General features: G+C 39.1%; 1 protein-coding gene across 1 annotated transcript in view; it reads right to left on the bottom strand.

Annotated features, from left to right (window-relative positions):
- CDH18 (cadherin 18) overlaps positions 1 to 25,753 on the bottom strand; it is a 245,119-nt gene that overhangs the window by 62,486 nt on the left and 156,880 nt on the right. The window contains exons 5-6 of the mRNA XM_077809160.1: positions 18,914 to 19,101; positions 5,781 to 6,034 (exon numbers count right to left, since the gene is read on the bottom strand). Of these exons, the coding sequence (XP_077665286.1) occupies positions 5,781 to 6,034; positions 18,914 to 19,101 (442 nt within the window). The remainder of the gene's footprint in view (positions 1 to 5,780; positions 6,035 to 18,913; positions 19,102 to 25,753) is intronic.

Below are 25,753 nucleotides of genomic sequence, written 5' to 3'. Positions count from 1 at the left end.
TCTTCCATGTGCTATTCTGTTTTAGCTATAGTGGCAAGAGTCAGGTTGGAGGGGAAGGAAAGAAAGAAGTTTATTTTCTAGTGCATTCAGGAAGATACTCAGACTACTTCAGTTTCCTATTGTTAATCAAGCTCTGCACTGACTAATGAAGTTAATTATAGCAAAGTGGAATACCGAGTGGTTTGGTTCAACGTGAAAATGCTGTGAATTTCAAAACACTAATACAGTGAACCTGCCCTAATCAGCCATGGAAGGATCTAACAAAAGTCAGTCACTTAGAAGAGTCAATTTTAAGCAAACAATGATGGAAATTATATAGAAAAGCACGAGATGTTTGTATTTGTTGTTATTTGTGTTACAGTAGCACATAGAGAGCAAATCACGATTAGGACCCTTTGTACGAGGGACCATCTGTTCAAACAGCTAGTAGGAGACAATCCTTGCTCTGAACAGCTTACAATCTAATTTAAAGTAGGACAAAACAAATGTGTCTAACAGCTGATGGGAGGAAATCTTAAAATTGTTGTTTAAAACAGTGAGTTGAATCCTGGAAATAATGTAAAATTCACTACATGAAAAATATTTGTTAACTAATATGGTATTTCTAGAAGGCTTTGTATTCTCAGCATTTACACTAACTACATGGTATGAACCAAACTACCACCATGCTTTGCACTCTTGCCAAGCTTATTGTGAACTGTATGTAACCCTGTGTATGCAGAACCTTTCAGAAGTGATGCAAAATATAAACAGGGTGCTAGGATAATTGGAATAGGAGTCCTTAACTAAATAAAAAGCTAGAAATAATTGGTGATTTGGCCCTCCCAAAATAAATAAAAAAACAGACAAATCCAAAAATATATAATGAGTGAATGGAGAGAAACAGATGGATGGATAGAGATATAAGATTTCATTTGCTTACTTTTATAATTTGTAAGGCACAGAGCTGAGCACAGTAAAATGTCTAGATAAAGTAAATTGGGTACGTTAAAAAGAAAGAAATAAGGTCATTGATTTTCCCAAGCACAGAAACCACTGACAATTAAAAAAAATATTGCATTTTGAAACTGGTACAGAAGATGATGGTTAATCATCACCAATTTGAAGAAGGAGGTATATAAAGATTGTGATGATATTGTGGATGGAAAAAAATAGTAGAATGTCCTCCTCTACGTCAACTACAGTGTCAGTACTAGCAATGTTTAACTGCATGTACAATTTGACACAGCGGCAGCATCTTTCGATTTAGACTTACGTGAAAAATAAGAAATGTTATGTGGGAACAACAGTGATGCAATATGGAGGAAAGGATCTCCCACCTCCTAACAGCAGATAACAATATCTGTATTTGGTCACCTGCTGCTTGGCTTTATTGCTAAGAATTTTTTTAAAACATATTTCTCCTCGGGACAGTTATTTGCTATAATCACTCTTCTGATCCTTACTCTGTCCACAGTGATCATTCTTGCCACCAGAATAAAGTGTAACTTAATTGGGTAGTAAATAAATTCTACCATTAAACCAGCAGGTAATAAATTAATAATAATATGCTTGAAACCATGTTTGTCTAAAGCTATATCAACCTCAGTAATGGCAGTGTCCCTATAAAATGGAAAGGACATACAACCGGATTAGGAAACACTGTGAAGAAAGTCACTGCTCTTTAATTATACTGTGGACCAGTATCATTCTATAATGGATCTAAGTAACTTAATTGACTGGTAGCTAGCACTGTAGATGGATCAGCTGTGGAACACATACCTTCATCTATGCGGTACACAGGCTGTAGATTTTGTATTTTCTAGTAAGTCAATGTCAAGCAAAGTGGTTTTTGTTTGATTGTTTTAAACTAGCGTTCTGTGGGGATGAACATGGAGAAGGTAATCCTATTCTCCTCCTCTCAACAGGCTCACCCCTGAATTTTAAGACTTTAATCAAACAGCTCTTATTAAAGTTAATGGGAGTTTTATGGCTATATTTCAAACATATTGGGTAAGTCAGTAACTTGCCCTCCACACCATGGCAGGGGAATAAGGGAATCCTTTACTTCCCTCCACTGATGGCCTGCATCATGGGTAGTTTCCACAGAACTGCAATTTCCCTCTGTTCAGGTAGGTAAGAAATAAGGAGAGAGATTTGACTCTCCTCCCCAGTGTGACAACAAGCATAGAGGGGAAGGCAATATGCACCAGGCAAAGTGCTCATTTCTGTTCTGCTCATGGGGCAGCACAAGTATGTGTCACCTGTTACTCAGAGCAGTCACAAAGCCACAATTCAGCCCTTTAAATATTAAAGCCCTGTGACAGAGTGCTGGAAACTAAAAGGTAAGTCAGCACTCTGACCACTTAGGCACCAATCAGACCCCCTGGAGACGGCTGATTGGATAACTAGCTGGAAATCCCCAATCAGGCTGAGAAGGGTGTTGAACCAGAAGCTTATTATTATAAAAGGAGGTACAGGAAGGAAATGAAGGAGTGCACCTGGGCTAGCTGAGCCCTGTATGCTCTGAGATTTTCAGGAAGGGAGGGCTTTTCCTGTGGGAAAGGGCCAAAGGGCCAGAAGCACCATAAATACTTTGCTGTGTGAGACTGCACGGGGGATAGTGGCAGGACTGGAAATAAACTCACATGAAGTTGACACCTACTGATAGAGTTTGAGAGGTTTCTGGGGTATCAGGGGATGGGGATGAAGCCTGCACAGTTACAAGCCCCTTAATATGTTGTGTGTGGGCATCAGATGGTTCAATATTGGGATGTACACTCTTTCACCTCTTGAATTCTGGCTCAAATACAACCCAAAGCTACCATGACAGAAATTGTTACCAGATGATGGTTGCTCGGGTGACTATATGTGAAATGAGTTTGATGGCTAGTCCAGCTATTACAAGACAGGTATTTCCATAACAAAAACAACCATCACAATTGGCACCCATTTTGGTACTCTCAGAGGGATGGATAAAGAGAGGTTGGACAATGAACTTTCCTCTCACGCCTAACAATGTTTCCTACAGGTCAGGATTGAACCCCTAGTAGGGCAGTAAGGGGGCATTTGCACTGCTGCTGTCCCTGCTAAACCTCTACTATGGATAAAGAGAGGGTTTCAATGTCCAAGGTAGTCAATCCAGCTCCTTCCACAAGCATATCTTTCATATAGGGAAAAAACATTAAAAGAGAGAGAAATGGAAGAAAGAGTGAGGAAATAAAGGGAATAAGATGAATGAGGAAAATGATAAGAAAGAATAGGGCTCAGGCAGGGGTGAGCAAAAGTTAGGTTCAGTTATTGAAAGAATTTGAATAATTTATGTTGTCACCTCAGCCACTTGTTTCAAGCTGCTAGTGACAAAGATGCCAAAGGGCTGGATCTACTACCAGGACTGGTGCCAGCTGTTTCTCCAACTAGTTTCCCACTCTACTCACCAAACCTGCTGCCGTTTTCCTTCTCAGCCTTTCACAACTTGCAATGGCTTCTCTCCTACCACCTTCCTCTGACTCTTCTCTAGACAAAATTTTCTTAACTGTTGAAAACTGTTGAGGGGTGGTGGATCTTCACTTGGCTTCCCTGTTCTCAGGCCAGCAAGAAAGCTAATCTCTATGTTGCTCCACGCTATGGGGTCACAGATTCATCTTCCTTACAGCCATTGTCATTTAGCTGACTTAGAAAGCGACTCGTCTCTTAGTCTAGTTAATTTTACTAGTTAACATACTAATGTTATGATTTAGACAATAACATGATAACCACAGTTTAAATTAATTATCTTAGCATTATCAAATTGTGGATACTGATTGTTGGATACCAAACACTTCTGAGAGTTGGAGTATCAGCACAAAAACAGGTTTCAGAATCATAAAAAATTAGGAGTTTATAACATTCCATGGTAATTGTTCCATGTATTGAGAGTATCATATTCATACAGTAGGCTTTAATTAAAATTGTGCATGTCCAATTAACTTCAGAAAGACTGATTGCCATTTACTTTCTCATATAGTCATGCAAGGGATTTACAATTCATTCATAAAAAGGATTAGGCTACCAAACATATAGTCATATGGGAATTATTTTTTTCTAAAAGATCTGAATTCCAACCTTAGATATTTGTTTGTTTATCTAGGGAATTATCATACTTTTTATTTGAAAAGAACCACATTTCCTTATATAAAGCAACACAAGAACTACCACTGTATTCCTCAGTATGGCCTAAAACATGTAGAGTAACTCTGCTGTAAACCAGGAATGGATCCAAGCCAAAATTTTAGCTATGACCAGCAACCCTCTCCTTCTATGTTGGCTGAATCCAAACACCTTGAAACTTAGACAACTTCAGATTCAGATTTCCTGTACCTGGGTATATGAGTTTCCAGCCCCAGTGTGGTCATATGGCCTGTAATACGGAGTGTGTGAAATTTGGAGCCAGCTTCATAGTTCAGATCTTGCTGTTTTTCAAACCTAGCTGTGTTATAAACTGTAGTGTTATGGTCAAACCATTAACACAGAATATCACAGAATTTATTAAAAAAAAAACCCAGAAACTGTTCCAAGAAATCAATTCCAGTAAGAAGACTATTTGATTTCTTTCTTCACTAAAATGTTATACGTTTGTTTCATGACGTATCTGATCTAGCACATGCTCGCTACTGAGACAAATAGCAACAGGACTAATCATCCTTGTATGTACTTTGCTTGGTAGTAAATGTTTGCAAAGTATGCCTCAAACAATATCAGCAATGCAAGAGAATTCACTAGATGACCCAAATTCTTTTCTACTCTGATATGAATGAAAAATATTAGAATATTATAACTCAGATTATAAATATTTTGTAAAATTACTGCATTCCCATGGTGTGGGAGGAACCTCCTTGACACCTGGCACAAGTGCTTGTCACTGTTAAATTTCCTCCATTTGGGAAAGTGCAGTGACTGCTTTCTCCCTGTGCAAGCATAGCACCTCAAAAGATGGTAGAGAGAAGCCAGGGTCACGGTCCTAACCAGGGAATGGGCTGGTTACACCAGTTGTGGAGTGGAACAGCAGGCTGTACAATCTTACCGGATGAGTCAGGCAATTAATTGATCTTTGACTATTAGTGGTAAATATGCCCAATGACCTGTGATGGGATGCTAGATAGGATGGGATCTGAGTTACTACAGAGAATGCTTTCCTGGGTGTCTGGCTGGTGAGTCTTGCCCACATGCTCAGGGTTTAGATGATCGCCATATTTGTGGTTGGGAAGGAATTTTTCTCCATGGCAGATTGGCAGAAGCCCTGGGGCATTTTCGCCTTCCTCTGCAGAGTGGGGCATGGGTCACTTGCTGGAGGATTCTCTGCACCTTGAAGTCTTTAAACCACAATCTGAGGACTTCAATAGCTCAGCCATAGGTCAGGGGTTTGTTACAGGAGTGGGTGGGTGAGATTCTGTGGCCTGCGTTGTGCAGGAGGTCAGACTAGATGATCATAATGGTCCCTTCTGATCTTAAAGTCTATGATTCTATGATACTATGAACAGTAAATCATTCCTGCACAATGGACTACTCAGAGAAGGATTGTGTCAACGTGAGCTTCATGCTAACTTCTATTCAGGTTGATGGCAAAATGCCTCAATTTAGCACAAATTAATTGAAAAGCTGATAACTACAGTACGTACACAAAATTGGATGTTGGGAATAAAAAAAATTCATCCATTTTTTCTAATATAGGTTAACAGAAAATACATAATCCGACATATCCCAGATCTCATTTATCCATTAGCAACCAGAGATCAATTCAGTACTGCTTGGACTTACTGTACCTTACTAAGCTGTTAGTGCTGTCAGGATCTTGTGCTGCCACTGTACCAACAACAGTCCCAATCTTCGCATTTTCATAAACTTCCATGACATAGGAAGGCATAGAGAATAGTGGAGGTTCATCCACGTCCCCAACAATGATCTTCAACATTGTTACGTCTTTAAAGGGTCCCAAATGTGAAAAACGGAAATCAAGGTGTGTATTTGCTACTTCTATATTAAGTGTATAGGATTTCTTTTTTTCATAGTTGAGTGGCTGTTGAAGAAAAAGATATGACATTATCATATTGTGCTTTTTTTTTTAACTTGTTGCAAACAAAATTTCTTTCAGTTTTGTCAGAAAGACAACTGGAGTATGTCTACACTGCATTAAACCACCTGCAGCTGGCCCATGGCAGCTGACTTTGATTTATGGGGCTATAAAATTGTAGTGTAGAACTTTGGGCTTGGGCTGAACACATGAAAAAAATTCTAAATTTACATTCTGCTTCTTTTTACATCCATTCACGCCTTGAATAATAAGTACAAATTAAATTATATTAATGCAATGGTAACTTTGCAGCTGTACATTCAATCATGACATATAAAATATAAGGTTACATGTGCAATCTTAATTCTGCCTCTAGTGTGTAAATATTATGGCATAGGGCTGCATTTTTCATTGTTACCCTTCTGATTATCTCGAGTAACTCCATTGAAATCTCTGGAGCAGAATTTGGTCCTATGTCTTTAATTCTGTGATCACATGGTGTTTCTTAATAATTTTTTCTTTAAACAATTTTAGATATTCATGTTTACCATCTGGTACTACTGTGCAGTATCGGGTGCACGTAAGACAAAAGGGCTACATGCTTGTAATTTTGTGAAACATTCTAGGGAGTTACATGGGGGAAAGAGGGTAATAATAACCAGCTCGGGGAATGCTTCCAGTAACCTTTCAATCAGTACAATACAATCCCAGGATCACAGAGATTGGCCTGTGATTCTAGATGCAAAGTGAACACATTCCATGATGCAAGCACATATGCAGTGTACTCATGTACCAACTTAATGCAAATATGTGCTCAAGCTGTAGTTTTCAAAGGTTCATAAACTAGTAAACTAAAAAATAATAATGCTTTTAAATAAAGAGGGTACTAGTCATCAGAGGATTAAATCTACACCATACTTCATACGTCAGTCATTTCTAAAAAGAGAAAGAGAGATTCTTTATTTTAAAAGGGAAATGTAAGAGAGAGAGAGAGTGAGTGTGTATGTGTATTTTTTCCCCCATCACTAAACTCCCAAATGGCTGAAGAGATTTTGTTCTAATGTTTGAACCAATTCCATCTTTGAGCAAACAACAAGCAAGGAAAATATAAGATCACATTTTTAATATATAAGAAAATTTTGATCATATTAAAAAAGTAGCTTATAATGGAAATTGTTCTGCAACCTCAAGAAAGTTCTAACTGTTTAACACTGTTATTACGACATTTTGTGAAATTACATAAAAATAAAGCATTTAGCTCTTTTTAAACAATGAACACCACACCTTGTGGTACACACACACACATAAGATCCCGATTCAGCACTGAGCTTCCTGCAGGTAGAAATGATACCCAACACAGAACTCCATTGAAATCACAAAGGGCTGACTGAGTAGAACTCGGTGCAAGAGTGAAGCTTCAAAGTGACAGCTACATACATGGATTTCCTATCAACATCAACATTGGGAATCTAAAAGATCACTAATTAAGGCAGGAACTGTGATGAACTAGATGTGTGAACCATTGGGGCTATATGTTCCAAGTGAAAGGGAGTTTGCTGTGAACATCAGGTCTACAGTATGTTTCGTTGATAAGGTATGGCATTTAGGTTTGTCTGGATGTTAAAGTTGCCTAAAGTTGTGGAGATTTCTTCAGTTTTTAATGGGTATGTTGAAAAGAAATGAACTTGTGCAATCTTAATGCTAAGGAAATGAGGTCTCTTTGCATGGAAATGTATGTGATTTTAAAAGTCATACAAATTTTTCAGGACCTAGCAAATCTTCCAGCATGCAGATCAGAACCATATACATCATCAAAACAAATAATCATTGCCTATTGCCACAACATAATTATGTAATTACGTCTCATATGACCTTGTTAGTCAGTGTTTTAATAAGCACGTCTATTTTAAAAGAAGTGAACATAAATTGACAATTCATACTGCTAGATGACATGTTTAGACAATGATCAATTATACAAGACAATGCAAAATGCAACTAACATACGTGTATTACTTTGGAAACACAATTTAAGCCATAGTTGTGGAAAGATGAAAGTAAATGGGCCCATAGCAATATTTGGATTCCCAAGTAAATTGTGGAAAGCTATAAATCAAATACATGGTTGCAAGATACACAGTCTAATTAGGAACGTAATTGTTTTTTGCAGTTATCTTTAATGAAGGGTGGCAATTGTACCCAACAGCTTCAACAAAGCTTATCTCTATTTTAACAATATTTGTAGCTACAGCAAAGCAGGAATAATAACTTCATATAAGCAGGAAACAGGTGAGATTTCAAGGGCATCTATGCCTTTATGTCCAAAAGATAGACCCATGCAGTTTTTCCTCTTCTTCTTTCTGCTTCCTCCAGCCTATCCAAGAGAATCTGTCATTGAGAAGTGGGAGAGGAAGACCATTCCACTCTGCTATTTTGTGCTTCATGGTGGTGGGAAGACCAATGCCCTTTAATATTTAGATATTCCGTAGCATATGGGACACATACGGTAGTGATTTACACCCCATACAATCATACTGAAGGCAATGAGGTGACAGGGAGAAAATCAGTGGAGAATTTGCCGCTTAAAATCCTAAGGTGAACCTAGGACACTCACTCATATAACAAAAACTAACAAAATATTCCACAACTATCAATAATTCTTGCTATCATTTGACCTTTTTCTTTTACATTTAATGTAAAATGTGGGAAATTGAAGTGTGTTTGTAATTTGGACTGACAGAACTAGATTTTATATGGCAGCTGCTTGAAGTTGTGTACTTAAATTGAATTTGGCTTTATGTAATCTAAAAGAAAAAAAAATCCTGTGTCCACGATTACATTTGCACCTGAAACAATGGAGGCCTGGTTAAAACGGGGCTAAAAATTTGGTATACAGCATTCACCCTACTATAGATTAGGTAATATTTGGGCTGTATATACCTTTGTGGTTTTGCTCTTCCAGTTGTTTCAGGTTCATGTTGTAGCACTCATACAAGGTTCATGCATTTGGCAACATTCAGGGCACACCTGGAGTGTTGTGTAGGAGCAGTGCACACACGGCTCCTCTCAAGGGCATGAACCTTGGAATCTCGCCCAGATGACATGAACCGTGGGAAGCCTCCCAGGACTGGGCTCAAGGCCCGAGAGCAAGGAATGCGGTAGATAGAAATTGGTAAATAAGAATGTTAAACAAAGCTAGTGTATTCCTTTTATCTTTTGGAGAATGTAATGCACGGGGGGAGAGAAAGAATAAAGGAGAGGGTGGAAAGCTGACAGGACCAGCCGTTGGCAGACCAGCCTGCTTGCTTGCTTAAAGCTTTGTGCTGTCTTGTATTTGGACCACAACATCATGTTAATATAAAAACCACTAAATGAATCTCACATGACCATTTCCAAAACTCACCGGTTTACTAAGCAATTAGGGGATTAATTTGGGGAAGTATTCACTACCTTAGTGCAGTATGGGTTTCTCAGGACTCAGATTTTGGTGAGGTTCAGCAGTAGTTCCATCAGCAGTAGGAGGGCTGTTTTCTGTTCCACTTCAGCACAGGGGCAATGGGAGTATGGGCTGGGCTGCCTACTCAGGCTATTCCACAGAGTAACATGGTTTCTAGTTGTTTCAGGGAATCAGTAAAAATATAGCCAACTCCTTCCCCAAGAGATAGAATGGGTGGTTGGAGGGAATATGCCACCCAGGGAAGTAATGGTTTTTGTCACACTTTTACCCTCTTCCCCCCAGAACTGATAAACCATATGAAGTGAAGGGAAATTATAGCTTGCTCATCAGATTTTGATGAAAGCTTGAGGTCTCTTCTGTAGACAGAAGTCAGAAGGGTTGAAGCGTGCACTCACAGGGACCATGAGGGAAGGAGGTTGTGAGGGAATAGAAGGCCCTGGGTCAGACCACAACAAGGTTAGAGAGAATCCTCACAGAAGCTGATGTGGGCTTTTCAGTCAGGTTGACCAACCTGGCCTAGAGCCTTGAGTGAATCTCTGAGAAGTTTATTCTTGCATCAAAACTTCAAACCTGCCAAATTTCAGATGATTTTGAAGAGATATTTTGTGTAGACTTAGTTACTACATTTACATTTGGCTTTTCTGATGTGCTCATGATACAATACATTCTTCCTCAGAAAAGCAAGAGGGAAGGGATATTCTTATATGTTTTAGAGAATCTGTTGCAACTTTATTTACTGAACAAAACTGATTGTGATCTTAGCGGAGATAAGCTATTTGAGGTAAAATGTTACAGTGATTAAACAAGGAGAAAGATTTTTAAAGATTATCTGAAATTACCTTCCATTCTCTGAACTGGAATCACAGGAGTACAGAATTAGTTTAGGGGCTCATATTCAAGTTCTTGATAAAAATATAGATCTTAAATGCCTTCCAGGCATCCATTTATAGAATTGACCAAACACTAAACATATTGCCGAAGGACGCTTTTAAAATGTATATATAGCCAGTGGGGATAGTATAATGTCTCAGAGGCAATACAGGGGACATGGGATGCCAGGAATTTTCTGAAGCTCATCCAAACCATAGTATTAGCTCAGCAAAATATGCCCTTGTATGTCTGAATGTGCAAGTGACTCACATCACCTATTATTTTGCATGATGATACAAAAACAGGCTGTGTTCACATTGAATGTACCCTAAAACAAAATAGTGTGAAAATGAACATTTCCCAGCTGCTACAGTGTCAGCCATAAATGGAGTTAACTCAGATTTTAACCTGGTTGAAGTATACAGTATCAGTGCAATTTCTGCACCTTTGCCTCGTGTTTTTAAAATGTCAATGTATTGCATTTAATGGGCAATAGTCATAGTGAGCTTTTAGAGGTTTGAACCACTCTTATTTTAAACAAAATGTTCCAGATTATGACTTTAGTTACATTTATATAACCATACTGACTTTACTGGGATTGCAGGGACCCAAAGAAGGGCAGAATTTATTTCTATGCATCTGCATCAGTTGTCACTCTTACTATACAGAGACACATTTAATATTAAAAGGCAGATGCTACCCACTCACTATAAACAAATGAATCAAAACTTGACATGATTTGGATAGACATATGAGCCATTTTAAAAAAAAAACCCACACAATAAAATGAAATGTTAGTTATAAAATCTCATAACTCATATACAAATTAGTTGTGCATACTGTAAAATAAAAAATAATAATGCATAGGCCAATATTGGAGGTGTCATATAAAGGTATTTTTTATCTACTTTTAGATGTAGGACTATTGTTAGGTGCTTATACTAGAGAGAGTTTGTTCTCATTTCTTCTTCTTGCCAAGATGGTTGCAGCCTCACTGGCTGGAGCTGAAGGAAGTGTTGTTCCTCCAGTGTGTTTGCTGGATGTGATGGTGGAAAAGTCTGTTTGTTTGGAAACTGATGCAGAAGTTACTGTGCGCAGACTGGTAGATCCCATGGTTCTATGAGCTGACGTTATAAGCCTTGTTCCTGTGTTGCCTGAGGGGGTTGTGCACCCAGGCCAAATGTATCTGTAGGGAAGCTGACTTGGGAACTTCACTTGGGGACTGGAAGGATTTGCAATGAAGGGACAGGCAATAGGAGTACGTGTTCAAAAGGAGAAAGAGTTTTCTGTACCTTTCTCTGCTGTTGGGGAGCAGCTGACAAAGGAAGTTGTTGGTATAGATATAGTGGAACTAGTTCTCCTTACTCTGGGAAATGGCTTGCAGGGCGTACTCCATTTCAAACTCTGCCTGGGTGTTCAAGAGGGCAAGAATACATTGGAGCTTTGCCACAATCAGGCTGTATCAGTAATGTAGGGGTGTAGGGCAGTTTAGCAGTCACACCTATGACTCCCCCTTCCTCTGTGATTGGAGAGGGGACTAGTACTGGGCTCTCCTCTGTTGCAGGGGTCCATTCACTTTAATGGACTTCACTCAGGATTATTAAGAATATGAGCTGACCAGAGGGAAAGGTGCCCTAAAAGAATCATTTTTTAAGACTCTGAAGTAGGGTTTTTTTGTTTTTCCTGACCCCAGAAACACAGAGGGAAGCTGCAGTGCTGATAAGGGAGCAGAAAGGCCTGTTGTGAATAAGCAACCATGGAATAATGACAATAAGGAAGGACCTAACTTGTCTATTTCTGACTCTATGTCTTCTGAGGGGCCACCCAGGAACAAATCCCATGCAGCTGTCATAGCCAATCAGTATCAGGCTTCTGGGCAGGGTGCCTCACAATGGAAGGATTATTTTAGGATGCCTTGGCATAGATTTGTGATACGTCCGAGCTACAGAGAGGACATAGACAAAGGTCACACTAGGGATTTTGTTGTTTTGACTCTTGTTAAAATCTTTAGGTTTCTCGCTTGCACAGCTGAAAACTGTGATCCACCTGCTAGGCAGCAGAGAATTCATTGTCAGCTTTCACTCTGATAACGAACTGGATTTTTTCTGGGAGCGGTTTGGAATTGTGAAAGGAAGTAGGGATTGGGATGATATAGTAGCCGTTTCTTTATTCCAACCTTCCATTAAGCCTGTGACTATTTTCTTCCACAATAAAAACATACATGAAACAGACATTCTGCGCTGGGTTTCATGTTATGCCAAAGTGTTGTAGCCTCCAATTAAAATATAGGGTCAATGTAGAGTTTGGAATAGTGAATTCAAAGGCACCTTTGTACTTTTCCAGGTAAATAATACAGTTCAGCATCTTGCCAAAATATTTTATTTAGGTTCTGAACAGAGTTACTGTAGGCATCCTTGGAAGCCATGCACTTCTCTTAACTGTGGAATTAAAGAGTGTTTGAGGAAGTACATGCACTTTTGTTCTAATGCATACAAAACTGAGGATGGCAGGGACTTCATTAGATGCTGTGTGTGTGTGTGTGTGTGTGTGTGTGTGTGTGTGTGTGTGTGTGTAAAAAGTGGCATGTTTATAGGCAGTGCCCAGAGACATGGCAAAATAGGGAAAGACTGCATTCCTACCCGTGCAAGGACCTTTCCTCCTTCCTTGAGCTGGGGGGCAGAGGATTCCAAGCAGCCCTGCAATGATTGATGAAAGCCCTATTTTGAGCAGCATGGCCTCCCTACTTTTGAGAGAAGGACTGACTTTGTTCTTTAGCAGTAAAGGATTGGGAAGGGATCAGAGCAAGGGAGTGGGAACCATTGAGAGCCAGGATAATACAGAAGAGGGTACAAGCACTAATAATGTGGAGGAGTCTATTAGAGATGATGACGAAGAAAAAGAGAAAATTGGAAAGGAACATCTGCAGGTGTAATTGGTTGTGCAGGAAGCCAAGTCACCAGGGAGGGACTGGCAGCTTCTGGTATAGAAGACCTGATAGTTGGGCAGCATGTTTTTATGTGCTGAGCTTCAAGAACAGTAGGATTTTTTAAAAGAGAGGATCCGAGAAGACTGCTGGGGTTATGGCCTACAGCTGTCTGAACCACATATATGGTTGTCAGCTGTCTAATCGCACAAACCCAAACACCCTTGCCCTGTTCCCTGCCCCACCCCTTCTTCAAGGCCCTCTGGCCCCTGACCCCCAGACCCCCACCCCTTCCAGATACCCCCCCCCCACGGGTTGTAGGCACCTGGCAGTCACTTCCAGGAGTGGAGTGGGGTCAGAACAGGCAGGGACCTTGCCTTAGCCCTGCTGCACCACCAGACTTTATCGCCTAAAAAATCCCAGTTTGGCTTCAGTAGCCTCCGGGAGATAGAGCCCAATTCCGGACGACTCCCAGAGAAACACATAGTATTTTCACAGATCCAACAGGCAGCATTATAATACAGTTTGTATTAGGCACTCTTCTGGATGAGGGAGAGCAGAGAGATGACCCTGTGGGTGGGTTACAAATGCATTCATTAGGGGAAACGGACCCAGGGGTTACTGGGCTTGAGCAACTTCAGAAAGAACTGTCAGTTGGGATCAATATCTGGGGACTCAGAAGGCCCCCCCACAGCTGAGAATAATAAACCAGCCAACAAAGAAAAAGTGGCTAAAGGAAAGAGTGTGTGGGCAAATCAGACGGATTAGTAACAGTGACGAGGTGGTCAAGTAGACAGGAATCACAAGTACCAGTAAGTACTTGGACCTTCCTTTGTATAGATGGTATTGCAATTTGGAGTATGCACTCCATTCTGAGTGTGGTCTGGAGGAAGTTGATCTATTAAGTTTTTGGAGGGGCAGGATTTGGATTTCATGGGGATCCAGGAAACAAAAGCAATATTCTAGGTGTCACATTTTGTGAGCGCAGAGAGAGTGGAGGAGGAGACCATCTTTTTGGTCCCCAGTATCTGATACATATGAAGGAGTAGGGGTACTGTTTTATACTTATGGAGCATCAGTATAAAGCATAGAAGAACTGCAGCTGAGAAGATGTTTATTCATTGATTTCTGTTATTTGGGCTGGGGTATTGTTGTGGCACCATCTATAACCCACAGCATCAAAAGCTGAGGAAAGATTTATTTACAGAGGTTGCTCCTTTTTTTTTTCACAGACATTATGACACTTGTTTTTAATGGGAGATTTTAATTGTTTAGCTGCAGTGACTGACAGTGTGAATCAATTGGCAGGGTTATGAGTTAATGCAACTTACTTAGAAGCAGTGTGGGTTGTTGCTGGATTAAGAAATGTTTTTTGGGTATCCTCATTCAGTGAAAGAGGGGGAATTCACATTTTTGTAGAGGAGAATTTTGTAGAGTAGTTGATTGGACAGGGTATATGCAAAAGCTACTTCAATGACTGGACAATGTGTAGTGCAGCCAGTAGAGTTTTCTGACGACTGCTTGGTCAAGTTGAACTGGGGGAGTATAGAACAGTGATTTTTGGGTCAATGCTATTAGAAACTAAATGGTTATTTACTTAATAGGGCAGTGACAATTAGAAAAGTTGAAGCCATCTTTGTAGAAAGAGAAATAGTTTGGAAGTTTCATGAACCCCAGATGGAGTGCTGGGAATGGACACAGAGGAATCTGGTGAGCTGTCGACATTCCTTTTCAGGACAGCTGCATACATCTCATTAGGCATTATTTAGCATTGCAGAGCTATTTGAGAGATCTTCATAGTTGACTGCAAGGTGGGGAATGCCTAGAAATAAGGATCTCTGGGGAAGTTAAGTAGGAAATGGTTCAGTACTGAAGGAGAAAGCCGGAATCAGCTATATTTGCAAAGAAATTGAGGCCAGAAGGTGCAATAGTCTCCTCTGATATGTTTTCAGGATGTAAAGAAAAGAGACTATTTTGGGTTATGGTGGGGTTACAGGATCCTAACACTGGGCAGGTCTGCAGGGACTCTAATGGCATGTGGAGGATAATTTACAAATATTACAATGAGCTCTTTTAGGGACAAACCATTCCTCATTTCTAGCAGCAGCAGTTTTTGGATAGTATTGCAGGTTTTCCAACACTGGCAGTTCAGGAACAGGACTCACTTGTGAGGCCAATAGAGGAAACGGAAGTTCATGTAGTTGTCTTGTCACTGAAGAAAGGAACTTTTCTGAGGGCGGACTATTACACAGTCAAATTTTATCAAAGGTTTACGAATCCCCTCTCTGCAGTGCTCTCAGTGACACCTTGAATACATGTACATCGGACCTTCCTTTTATGAAGGCCTCTCTTTTTTTCAAAAACAGGATTGGGAAGACATCAGGAACTGGAGACCTAATACCATTTTGAAAACAGGAAACAAAATTTTGGCTTTTCTAGCAAAAAGTTTGGAGAAAAAGCAGGGAAATTATTGCATCCTACTCAGTTTAATGCAGTTCAAGGTCACATGCTGGCAGGCACTTTGTGTAGTTTGCAGGAAGTATTTGAAATTGGTTGACGGGGGAAATGGGAGAGTTATGTTTTGTCCTTGGATCGGACCAAAACTTTTGACAAGAATGAACTTGTATTATATATGGTTGGTCCAGTCTCATAGTGGTATTTCCCTACTGTTTATTAATTGGCTGCAGCTCTTGGATGTTCATGTATTATGCCCTTTAGTAAAAGAGTGGAAGGGAGAGGCTATATTCTGTGATAAGACAAAGTTGTCCCTTGAGTCCGTTGTATTATTTTTCTTTGGACACTTTACTGTGGGCAGTGTATAGTAATAGGATTTTAGGGCATAAATACATGGATTAAGGGGAAGAGGAATTTCACTCTGTCAATGAAAATGTTCATCCACATAAATGATGTCACAGTGCTGGTGGGCAGTACAGAAGATGGGGACTTTTTTTTTCTTTACACTTTACATAATTATTCAGCAGCCAGAGCAGCAATTAACATGAAGAAGAGCTTTTGTGGGTGGGGATTTCATGGTACTCTTTTGTTCTTTCAGAGAAGTTGGAGCTTGTGATGAGCCCTCCCGGAGTTACAGATATTTTGGGACTTGTCTTGGGCAGTGATTCAGTTGCTGAGTAGAACTGAGAGAAGCAGGTTAAGGTGATAAGGTGCCAGATTAAGGTGATGAGGTGGAAGGGATGAACACTAATGTTGGCAGAAAGGATGATATTAACTATAAATATTCCTATTAGTCCTTTGCATTTATATAGCATATGGGTATCCTGCCCCTGGAAAACCGGGTTATTTTTTCAGATGCTCTGGGGCAATAATGTAACCTAATGGAGAGAAGACTGGAGAGTCTACCTTCCAGTTAAAGAAGGGGGTTTGGGTTGTTATGCCCTGAAGCTTTCTTGATGGAATTCTTTGTATTTTTAATTTTCATAGGCTTTGCATGGCTGAGAGTTCAGAATGGTAACTCAATTCCCAGTATTATTCGGATATGTCACAGGGGAAGAAATGGAGTAACTGGTGGGAAAAAAGGGTAATTTCCCCCCCGTAACAGTCAAGCAGCCTCCCTCTAACCTACACTTACTTTAAAATGTATTTCCCATTGGCAAATTCAGGCAACAGCATTCCAGCATGGTGGCTCAATTTAGGAGAGCTCTAAACCAGAGCATGCTTATGGAATATTTCTCCGAATGCCATTTAGAAGTATTGAATTGCCTAAAAGAGTGTCTCAGTAAGGTCATTATAGAACCTTCAAAATAACAGAGTTCCTGTCACGTACAGGGACATATGGTTGCAGGTATTTCATAGTAAATTCTATTTTAGAAGTAGCCTATGAGGGAAGCACATAGTAGATGAAGAGGATCCTGGGTCAGAGGAGATAGTGGAGCAGTTTTTATTATTCTGTTCCCTTTACATCTGCATTTGGGATTTGTTGGCTTCAAAACTGAGAGTTCCATTGTTGCACGGCCAGACTTATGGAAAATTGACTTTTGGATCTTTTTCAGACACCAGAGGACTCAGCATCTGTTCCAATAAGTAAAAGACAGACATTTTCTCTGAAACTCTGGTAGTTGTTAATACAATGGTTTTATACTACCTCTGCAGAGCCACTGTTCAGCTGTCTGGGGCAAGCACAGAATGGCACACCTGAAACTCTTGTTCATGCTATTTGTGCAGTTGTTCAGTCACTGGCAATGTGGATAAAAAAGTATGAGCTTGGTGGAATGGAGGCTGAGATGGGGCCCTATAATACTGGATTGATCTTCTAGTTTTAAGGACAAAAATTCTGGGGTGGGGAGGGTTTGGATTTTGTGTGTGGATTTTTTGTGTGTGTTTTTGTATCTGTGATTTGTTCTTACTTTGACTCTAATTTTGGGTTTTTGGTTATATTTCAATAAACATGAAAAGTGAGATGGGGGGAGTATATTTTCTTTCAAAAAGTTTTGTTTGATTTCACTTCTGGAGCTTCCCTCCCAACATCTCCCCTTCTTCATATCTTCCAGAGATTGTTTTTCATTCTTCCTGCCTTCATTGAAAGTGAGCAAATACATTAGTAAAATATGAATTTTAATGCATTCTTCCATTGCTTGTTTGTGTAGTATAATCCAGGCCTACACAGGTAAACAACAGCTCCACATTAAAAAACAAAACAAAAACAAACTAATTGATGCCTGTTAATCCAAACAGAGACTTAAATCTAAAAACAATTTAATTAATTAATTAAAAAATTTAAAAAATTAATTAATTAATTAATTATAACAGTGTATGGTTAATTCCTGTTTTCTTCATGTAAAACTAAACAAAAATCCAGTCACATCCTACAAAGGGGTCTTAGTATTTTGTGGGGAATTTACTAGAAACTCAGTTCAGGGGACCTGCTTAATGCAGATATGAGATGAACTCGGTGTCATAAACCCATTTGTGTAGAACTCAGTTAAACATCACCATATATGGCACAAAGCCTTTTGTCTAAGGGCCAACAGTTTGACTAGAATCTGGATAACATGGATAATTCATATATGTTATAACCACCTGATAGCTACTTAGTGATTTCAGTCTATTTGCAAAGGTGTAAGTGTGTATGTTATATAAACCACCTCAATAATTGGCACCTTTCCGGTAGTCTCAGCAGGGAGGTCAAGGACTGAAAAGGCATGAAAATTAAACTGAATTTCTCATTGCCATAGATGAACCTTCTAGGTCAGGATTCAAGCCATTTGGGGACAACTATACTCTTGCTCTCTGTCTGTACTTAGTTTGTTTAATCCAAAATGTTTCATGAACAATATAGCCACTTGCAAGGGGCGGGACTTTTAAAAAAATCCTACATGGTTTAATCAGTCTATCAGTCTATTTGGATATTACTGAATACTGAACTCTGGTCATTCTAGAAGCACAGAATATTTAATTAATTGTTGCCTTCAGATTGTTTCCCATCTCCTTCTCCTTCTGCACTTCCAACACAGAATTAAAGCTTTTGATGGAGACATTATATTAGCATTGGATCAATATGTGCTCTAGTAAGTTTACAAATTAAAACAAACATTTCCATCTTGACCTCTCCTTGTCTTGTGCAGACTTCACTAACATTTTAATTATATTTACAGAAGCACTTCCAAAGCCATTTGCTTACCTTCTTCAGGGAAATAATTCCTTCCCGTGTCTCTTTGTCAGTGGATATGGAAAACACTCCAGAACCATCACCGTTTATGATCGTGTATTTCATGTCTGCATTAGAACCAGCATCTGCGTCATTTGCCTTGATTTTGCCTACTGCTGACCCAACATGGGCTGATTCAGGAACATACAGCTGATAATGTTCTGGAAAAAAATATTAGGACAATATTTGTAATCAAGCTAGAAACAGAATTTCAGAATGCTCAACACCCATCGTGCCTGCTAATCAGAGAACACAATTACCTCAGAATACTGACCATACTAAACTGCAAACCATATACATTTCTGACCATAAAGAGCACCAGCCAGAATTCTAAGTGACATCCAGTATTTGTACAAGCAGGTTCTGATGGCCACTAAAAGATAAAATACTAGTTCAAGAGATAATTAAGTAATTGGAGCACAATACCTCTTGTTAGCAAACATTTGGGAAAATACACTGTGGTGTGAATCACTGGTTTATATTATCCACACAAAAATATCAACGTATCAACACACTACACATACCTTGACTATGGGACATGATTTCTTCAAAGAGCAGATCACTGTTTTGTAGGCAAGAATGACAGAACCAGTCTCCTTACAGTGGGGTAAAAATCTATGTTCACAGAAAAGTCCCAGTTCTTATACTTTGAAACATGTGTTTCAATATAAGGTTTAGAGGCAACAGCCAGTGTAGCATGAGTATTTTGCAGCCTTAGTAAACATATAACTCTCTATGTTCATTTCCCACCTCATCTGGTGAAGGAAACATTTGTAACTACATTTACAAATGTAAAAAGCTTGGAGTTGTTCTCTTCCTTCCCAACTCTTGCAGTTGCAAGAGTGATTACCACTCAAAACTTCATTGCACTGAACAAAATCTGTTTATATCTGAAGTGAGTATTCATGCACCCCATTGTCTAGACATAACGTAAAAAGGCCTATTATGTAACGTAAATGCCTATAAAAAAGAATGAGACAAGAGAAGCTGCAATTATGATACAATGACACCAATGGCTGTTGATATGGAGCCGGGAGAGTTTAATATTACTGACAGGTTTCAGAGTAACAGCCGTGTTAGTCTGTATTCGCAAGAAGAAAAGGAGTACTTGTGGCACCTTAGAGACTAACCAGTTTATTTGAGCATGAGCTTTCGTGAGCTACAGTAGCTCACGAAAGCTCATGCTCAAATAAACTGGTTAGTCTCTAAGGTGCCACAAGTACTCCTTTTCTTCTTAATATTACTGAGTTCATTGAGAAATATGCCCAGTACTGTTATACTAGCAGACCTATATTTAGGTTTGGCAGAATTCAATTTCTTTTATTTGATTTTTTTATAATTTTAAATATTTGATTTTTTATCAGTTTTAATTTTCACAGTATCACATAATTATGGGTTTTAAGCATTTTATTTGATTTTTGTCTATTTAAACTTTCATAGTTTCAGGGAATTATGGGGGGAATCAAACAATGGAGAGAGTTAGACAATAATTATTTAATGACAGTAGCTGTTGAGATTTAAATGGTTAAAGTTCCATAAACATTAAATCACAAACTATTAACATCACATGTCAAAATATGCAGAGTAAATATGCTTAAATCAAGCTCTAATAAAGTTATCAAACAGCATTTTTCTTACTTTACCCATCCATACATTTCAATTAAAATTGCTGGACATATTTTTTCATCGGGGGTGTGTGTGTGAATGTTCATCGACATTTACCAATAAAAATACCTTCCAAGCCTACCTATATTACTCATTACTAAGTGACAATAAAACAAGAAACCACTGATTTTCTGTTGAACAGTATCAAGTGGCCTTAAGAGCCCCAGTCCCATGCAGGGGAGGATTCCTTCAGCATAGATATTGAGAAAGACAGCCATAAGGCCGTTTCAGAGAACTCTCTCCTAATCCCTGGCATAGGGGGTAAGCAGAGGACAGGGCTGAGGGGGGAGGGCTATGTTGGGGGGAGAGGCAAGCTGGGGGCAAGTCTGCTGCTCACAGTCCTGTGGAGATTCAGGGCAGTGCTGCACCCGTAGACAGAACTCTTGGGGCTGTCTAAGGTCTTGGCTACAAGGCATGGAAATGCACACTAGAGGGTGTGACGCATTGTGCATTAGCTGGCCGGTGTAGATCCTACTCCATGCACTAAAAGCTCCCTAGCATGTATTAACGTAGTGCTCATTAACACACATTAGGGCAGTGATTCTCAAACTTTTGTAGTGGTGACCCCTTTCACATAGCAAGCCTCTGAGTGCGACCCCCGCCCCTGTAAATTAAAAACACTTTAAAATATATTTAACACCATTATAAATGCATTATAAAGGTGCTGTCATTTTGAATGAAGACATATTAAACTGATTTGTGAAAACATCATTTCATACTTTTTTTCCGCATGGTGTCACTACAGCACAGCTACTGAGGCTACAGACTGCCAACCTTTGCTAATGGCAGCCTGTGGCTTCAGACCTACTGAGAACAAAAGAAGATTGGGCCAAAATTGCCACTGTCTTAATTGGGGACAGCCTGTGGCCTCAGTCTTATTGAGAACAACAGATGGTGCTGTCATTTTGAATCAGGACAACTCTTCATGAGTTTCTCAGAAGGACACTTTTTTTTCCCAGTTTCTGCTTTAAGAGACACTTTCAGTCATGAAGAATAACAGAAAAAATAGCATTAATCCTACAAAAAAGTGTTTTCAAAACTATGCACTGCACTGGATCTACTTAAAGATACATTTGAAAATTAAATATGAACTTAAATTCATTGCTGAATTGTAACCTGTAATTTTGAAAAAGAAGTTTTAAGACTGTGATGAATTTTAAGAACACCTAGACTATATTACCTGATAATAACTCAGACTTTGATGCTATTGTAAAGTCTGAATTTGTTTCTCACATTCGGTCTTGCATTCTATTTTTACTTGATAAACAAGGGTTTGTTTTCAGTCTGCTGCTAACAAATATACAGTGTTTTCTTCAAATGTGAGACTACTTCAGCTCTTTGCTGTCAACCCCAAAACTAAACTAGGAAGCTTAAAAAAAAATCAGTTTATCTAATTAAAACCCAGCATTGATTTCACCAGTAAGGAAATTAGAACAAAGTAATATTGATTTTATATTCCCTGTGTTACCCAGAGAAATGATGTAAAATTAAGTTCTGAAGTTTCCATGTAATGTATCAAGGACTTGTTCCAAATTCCATCAGAAATCCACATCATAGAGATCTGGGGACTGGATTCTGTAACTTGTTGCATCAGGGCAGAAACCTGGACCCACATGGAGTCACAGTGATTAAATGGGGGTCTTGTGAGGACTACAGGACTACAGCTGCATAGTCTTCTTTGCAAGGGCAGGCCCTATGTTTGTAACTGTGCTGCTGGGTAACAAAGCACATTTATGACATTGAGCTGTTTAGAGAAAACATTAGTTTTCTGCTCTAGCTAGAATTTTTATCCCTATTTGTCAGTCACGAATGTTTGGTATTTGCTGAAACAAGTTCATTTATTTTCAATGTAGATCCTGGGAAATGTTCTCGTCTACCTTGGACATGTGAGGAATATATGTGAATAATTTGCTGTATGTAGAAAAGCACAAGGATGACTGTATCAAGTGGAACAATCATCTGGCTATTGTCATGGATGTGGGAATACCCACCCTCCCCACCACCCAACCCCCCGAGTAGGTGAATAAAGAAAATAATTTTTCACAAGAAATTATTTGAATTTAAATACAAATCTCTTTGGCCATGTTAGCTACCCTTTTGTGTTTAATTTCCAAGAACTGTCGTGTGATCAATTTTTAAAATCACATACTTAAAATACTCTTGAAAACTGAGTGTTAAATTTACCTTCCAGGAGTATTTACAATAAAAACCTGATTATAAGAATTATGCTTATCTAACTGGGGAACAAAGGCAATACTATCAACCTTATGTGACCAAATACAGTTAAGCAACAAATCTCAGTTTTCAAATAAAGCAAACAATGCTGTAAATGATATTCAAAACCTATTTAGTTGACTAAGTTCAAATAATCTATACATACAATGAAATTACATTTGCTCACAGGCTTTCTGTGAACATAAAAAGAAGGCAAATTCATCAAAAATTATTTCTTGCACATTATTTGCCCAGCTCCAGAGAGAGAAAGAGAGAGCGACAGAGTGAGAGAGAGAATTCTTAGCTGTCTCAAACAAACAGAAAACCCTTAGCTCTTAACTCTTGGATACATTTTATGTTCTTCGTAAGTTATTATGTTATGTATTCCTTTCCATCTCTCAGGGCACATCATATGTTAACAACTGATTCTAGTATATTAAGAATGTAAAACATAGTGGAAAAGGTAAAAAAACATTCAGATCATTGAGGGTTGTCTCTTTTTACACAATATTTCCTTGGGACGGTCTTGATACTAGCTGCTTTTAAAATAACCTAATATCTTTGGTTCAGCAACCTTGCTAGGCAGGTGATTCCAAACAATTCTTATGGGGGATTAACCACTGCCCCCCCAAACTCCCACCCCCATGTCTCTTATGTTTGGAGCAGTAGGTTGCTGCTCTTTGGCTTGACAGATTTGATTCTCATACCAGCATCAGATAATAAAAGACAAACACATGCCTATTTATTTTTTCTCCTGTCATATCTCCTGCTGAGAGAATTAGAGAGAAGCCACATGCTCTGAAAATTTAAAGAAATTGAGCCTGGATAGTTCAACTCTTACCAGGCTTACCTTTAATAAAAGGTGAGAAACATTTGCAATTTTTAAATGTAAAACAATCAAAGTCAAATAGTTTGGGGATTTACTTCATCTGATGTTATCTTGTAAAAAAAGGAGAATAATCAATACATTGTACACTAAGCCATTTTAAAAAAGGATGTGTCAGTCACTGGCCAGTCTCTTTTGGACCAGAAGTAGAGACATTATACATATTACTAATTGAAATAATTGTATAATTGAAAACTTTAAGAACAAGAGAAGAAGAAAATAACAGTTGAGCAGGAGAGTTATGCAGTGTGACTATTATACAAACATTGACTTGATTCATGTTTAATGGCAGTAAAGTTCTGCTCAATAGTTGAGATAATTCCTCAAGTGGCACTCTTATGTCAGTCTTAATGCCCTCTACAGTTAAAGTTGCAAAATAGTTTTCATTAGCACCCTATGTCCTTGCATTCAGATCTGCAAAACATTCACTTTGCGGGGGGCTAACGTTTTTCATGCTTCATCATAGCTGGACTGTCAGTTTTTCCATAAATCTTAAACACAATCCCATTGACTCTTTCTGAGTTATGAGTGCTTTTAAAAACAATTCTGACCATATTTCCTCCCCATTCAGCCAACTCAAAAAAGGGTGAACTTTGATTCTAACTTGGCATGCAAATTTGTGTGTTAAATTTGAAAAAAAAAAATTGCTTGGATAATAAAGATACAGGCTATTGAAATATAATCTAAATATGTTTATCAGCAACTACTAGGATTTATTGCTTAATAAAGTCCACCTCTTTGTGACATCAAAATGAACCTTTACCTTGAGGCCACTTAATAATGTATTGAGGTAGTCTGGATTAAACTTGAGACCCATATCTGATTGAAAGCGACGGGCTGGAGGAGAAATCAAAGTTTTGCAGAAAACTATTTCCAGCTGTTGCAGTATGGTTTGGCTGGTGACAAATTTCAGCATAGCTGGTACAACAGGGCAGCATGGAGGAAATCTCGATGAGGATCTCATTTTGGAGATTTCTCACATTGAGGCTACATCTACACTACTCACCATTTTTGGCAGCAGATAGTGTCTGTATAGCTACACTCCACAGGGAAAAGCAGGCTGTGTCCACACCACAGTGTTGTAGCTACATGTGTCAGTGAAAGGTTCTGGCAGAGGGGAACAGTGGGGAAAAGCTCCAGCAGCTCCCTGTTGCCAGAGCCTTTCATTGAGGTAAGAAAAGACTAGCAGGGAGGAGGCCACTGGGAAAGGTCAAGCTGATGGAGCCTTTCCTGGAGTCAGCTCTGGCAGCCTGGAGCTGGCAGAGCCTTTCCTTACTGCCATTTAGCTGCTGGTATCTTGCCCTATGACAAAGTAGTGGTCCAGCAGCAGGGAACTGCTGAAGCCTTTCACTGATGTCTTCCCTCTTCCAGAACTGGTCCTCACAGGGGAGTCTTTTCCTGCAGCGGGGAAAGACTCCAGCAGTGGGGAGGCAGTGAGACACCACATGTTTAAAAATAGCAGTGTAGATCGGAAGCACGTCTTGGGTAAGTAGACAGCACACAAGGTATATGCTTGCATACATACTCATACCCCTCAGGCATATCTTTACTCTACTTATCTAAGCCATGCCTCACTGGCTACACTCCTATTTATACTCATGCTGGGGGGGGGGGGGCTTGCAGGTATGTACACTACATGCTGCCAAAAATGGCGTGTAGTGTAGACGTAGCCTGAGATCCCTCAAATTGCCCATTGGTCTCTGCTCCCTAAGGCCCAATGTAATGGCTGAATTTTCACAACAGAAAAGGATAGACATTTAGTTTAATTTTTAAGTAGCACTAGCTGCTGAGCTAATCTAAATCCGTAGAGGCTCTTATATTTTCCCCTCACTTGCAAGCTTCTCCTTTTCACAAAATTAAGGCTTTTCTGCATGTGTGGGAAGAATATTGATTTTATGTTTATAATTGCCTTTTAGGAAATTATCCTCGCAGCAAAATTTCCAACTACCCAGATCCCAGCTGTTCTTCATCCCAGACTCTAAGAAAGATTATATGAAGAGAATTATTAAATATATTAAATAATCAAACCTTATTGCATGTAAACCAAA

Source organism: Eretmochelys imbricata, chromosome 2, assembly GCF_965152235.1.
Source record: "Eretmochelys imbricata isolate rEreImb1 chromosome 2, rEreImb1.hap1, whole genome shotgun sequence".
Taxonomy (NCBI): Eukaryota; Metazoa; Chordata; order Testudines; family Cheloniidae; genus Eretmochelys; species Eretmochelys imbricata.
The sequence above is the reverse complement of the archived record's forward strand: the minus strand, read 5'-3'. Positions and strand labels throughout refer to the sequence as shown.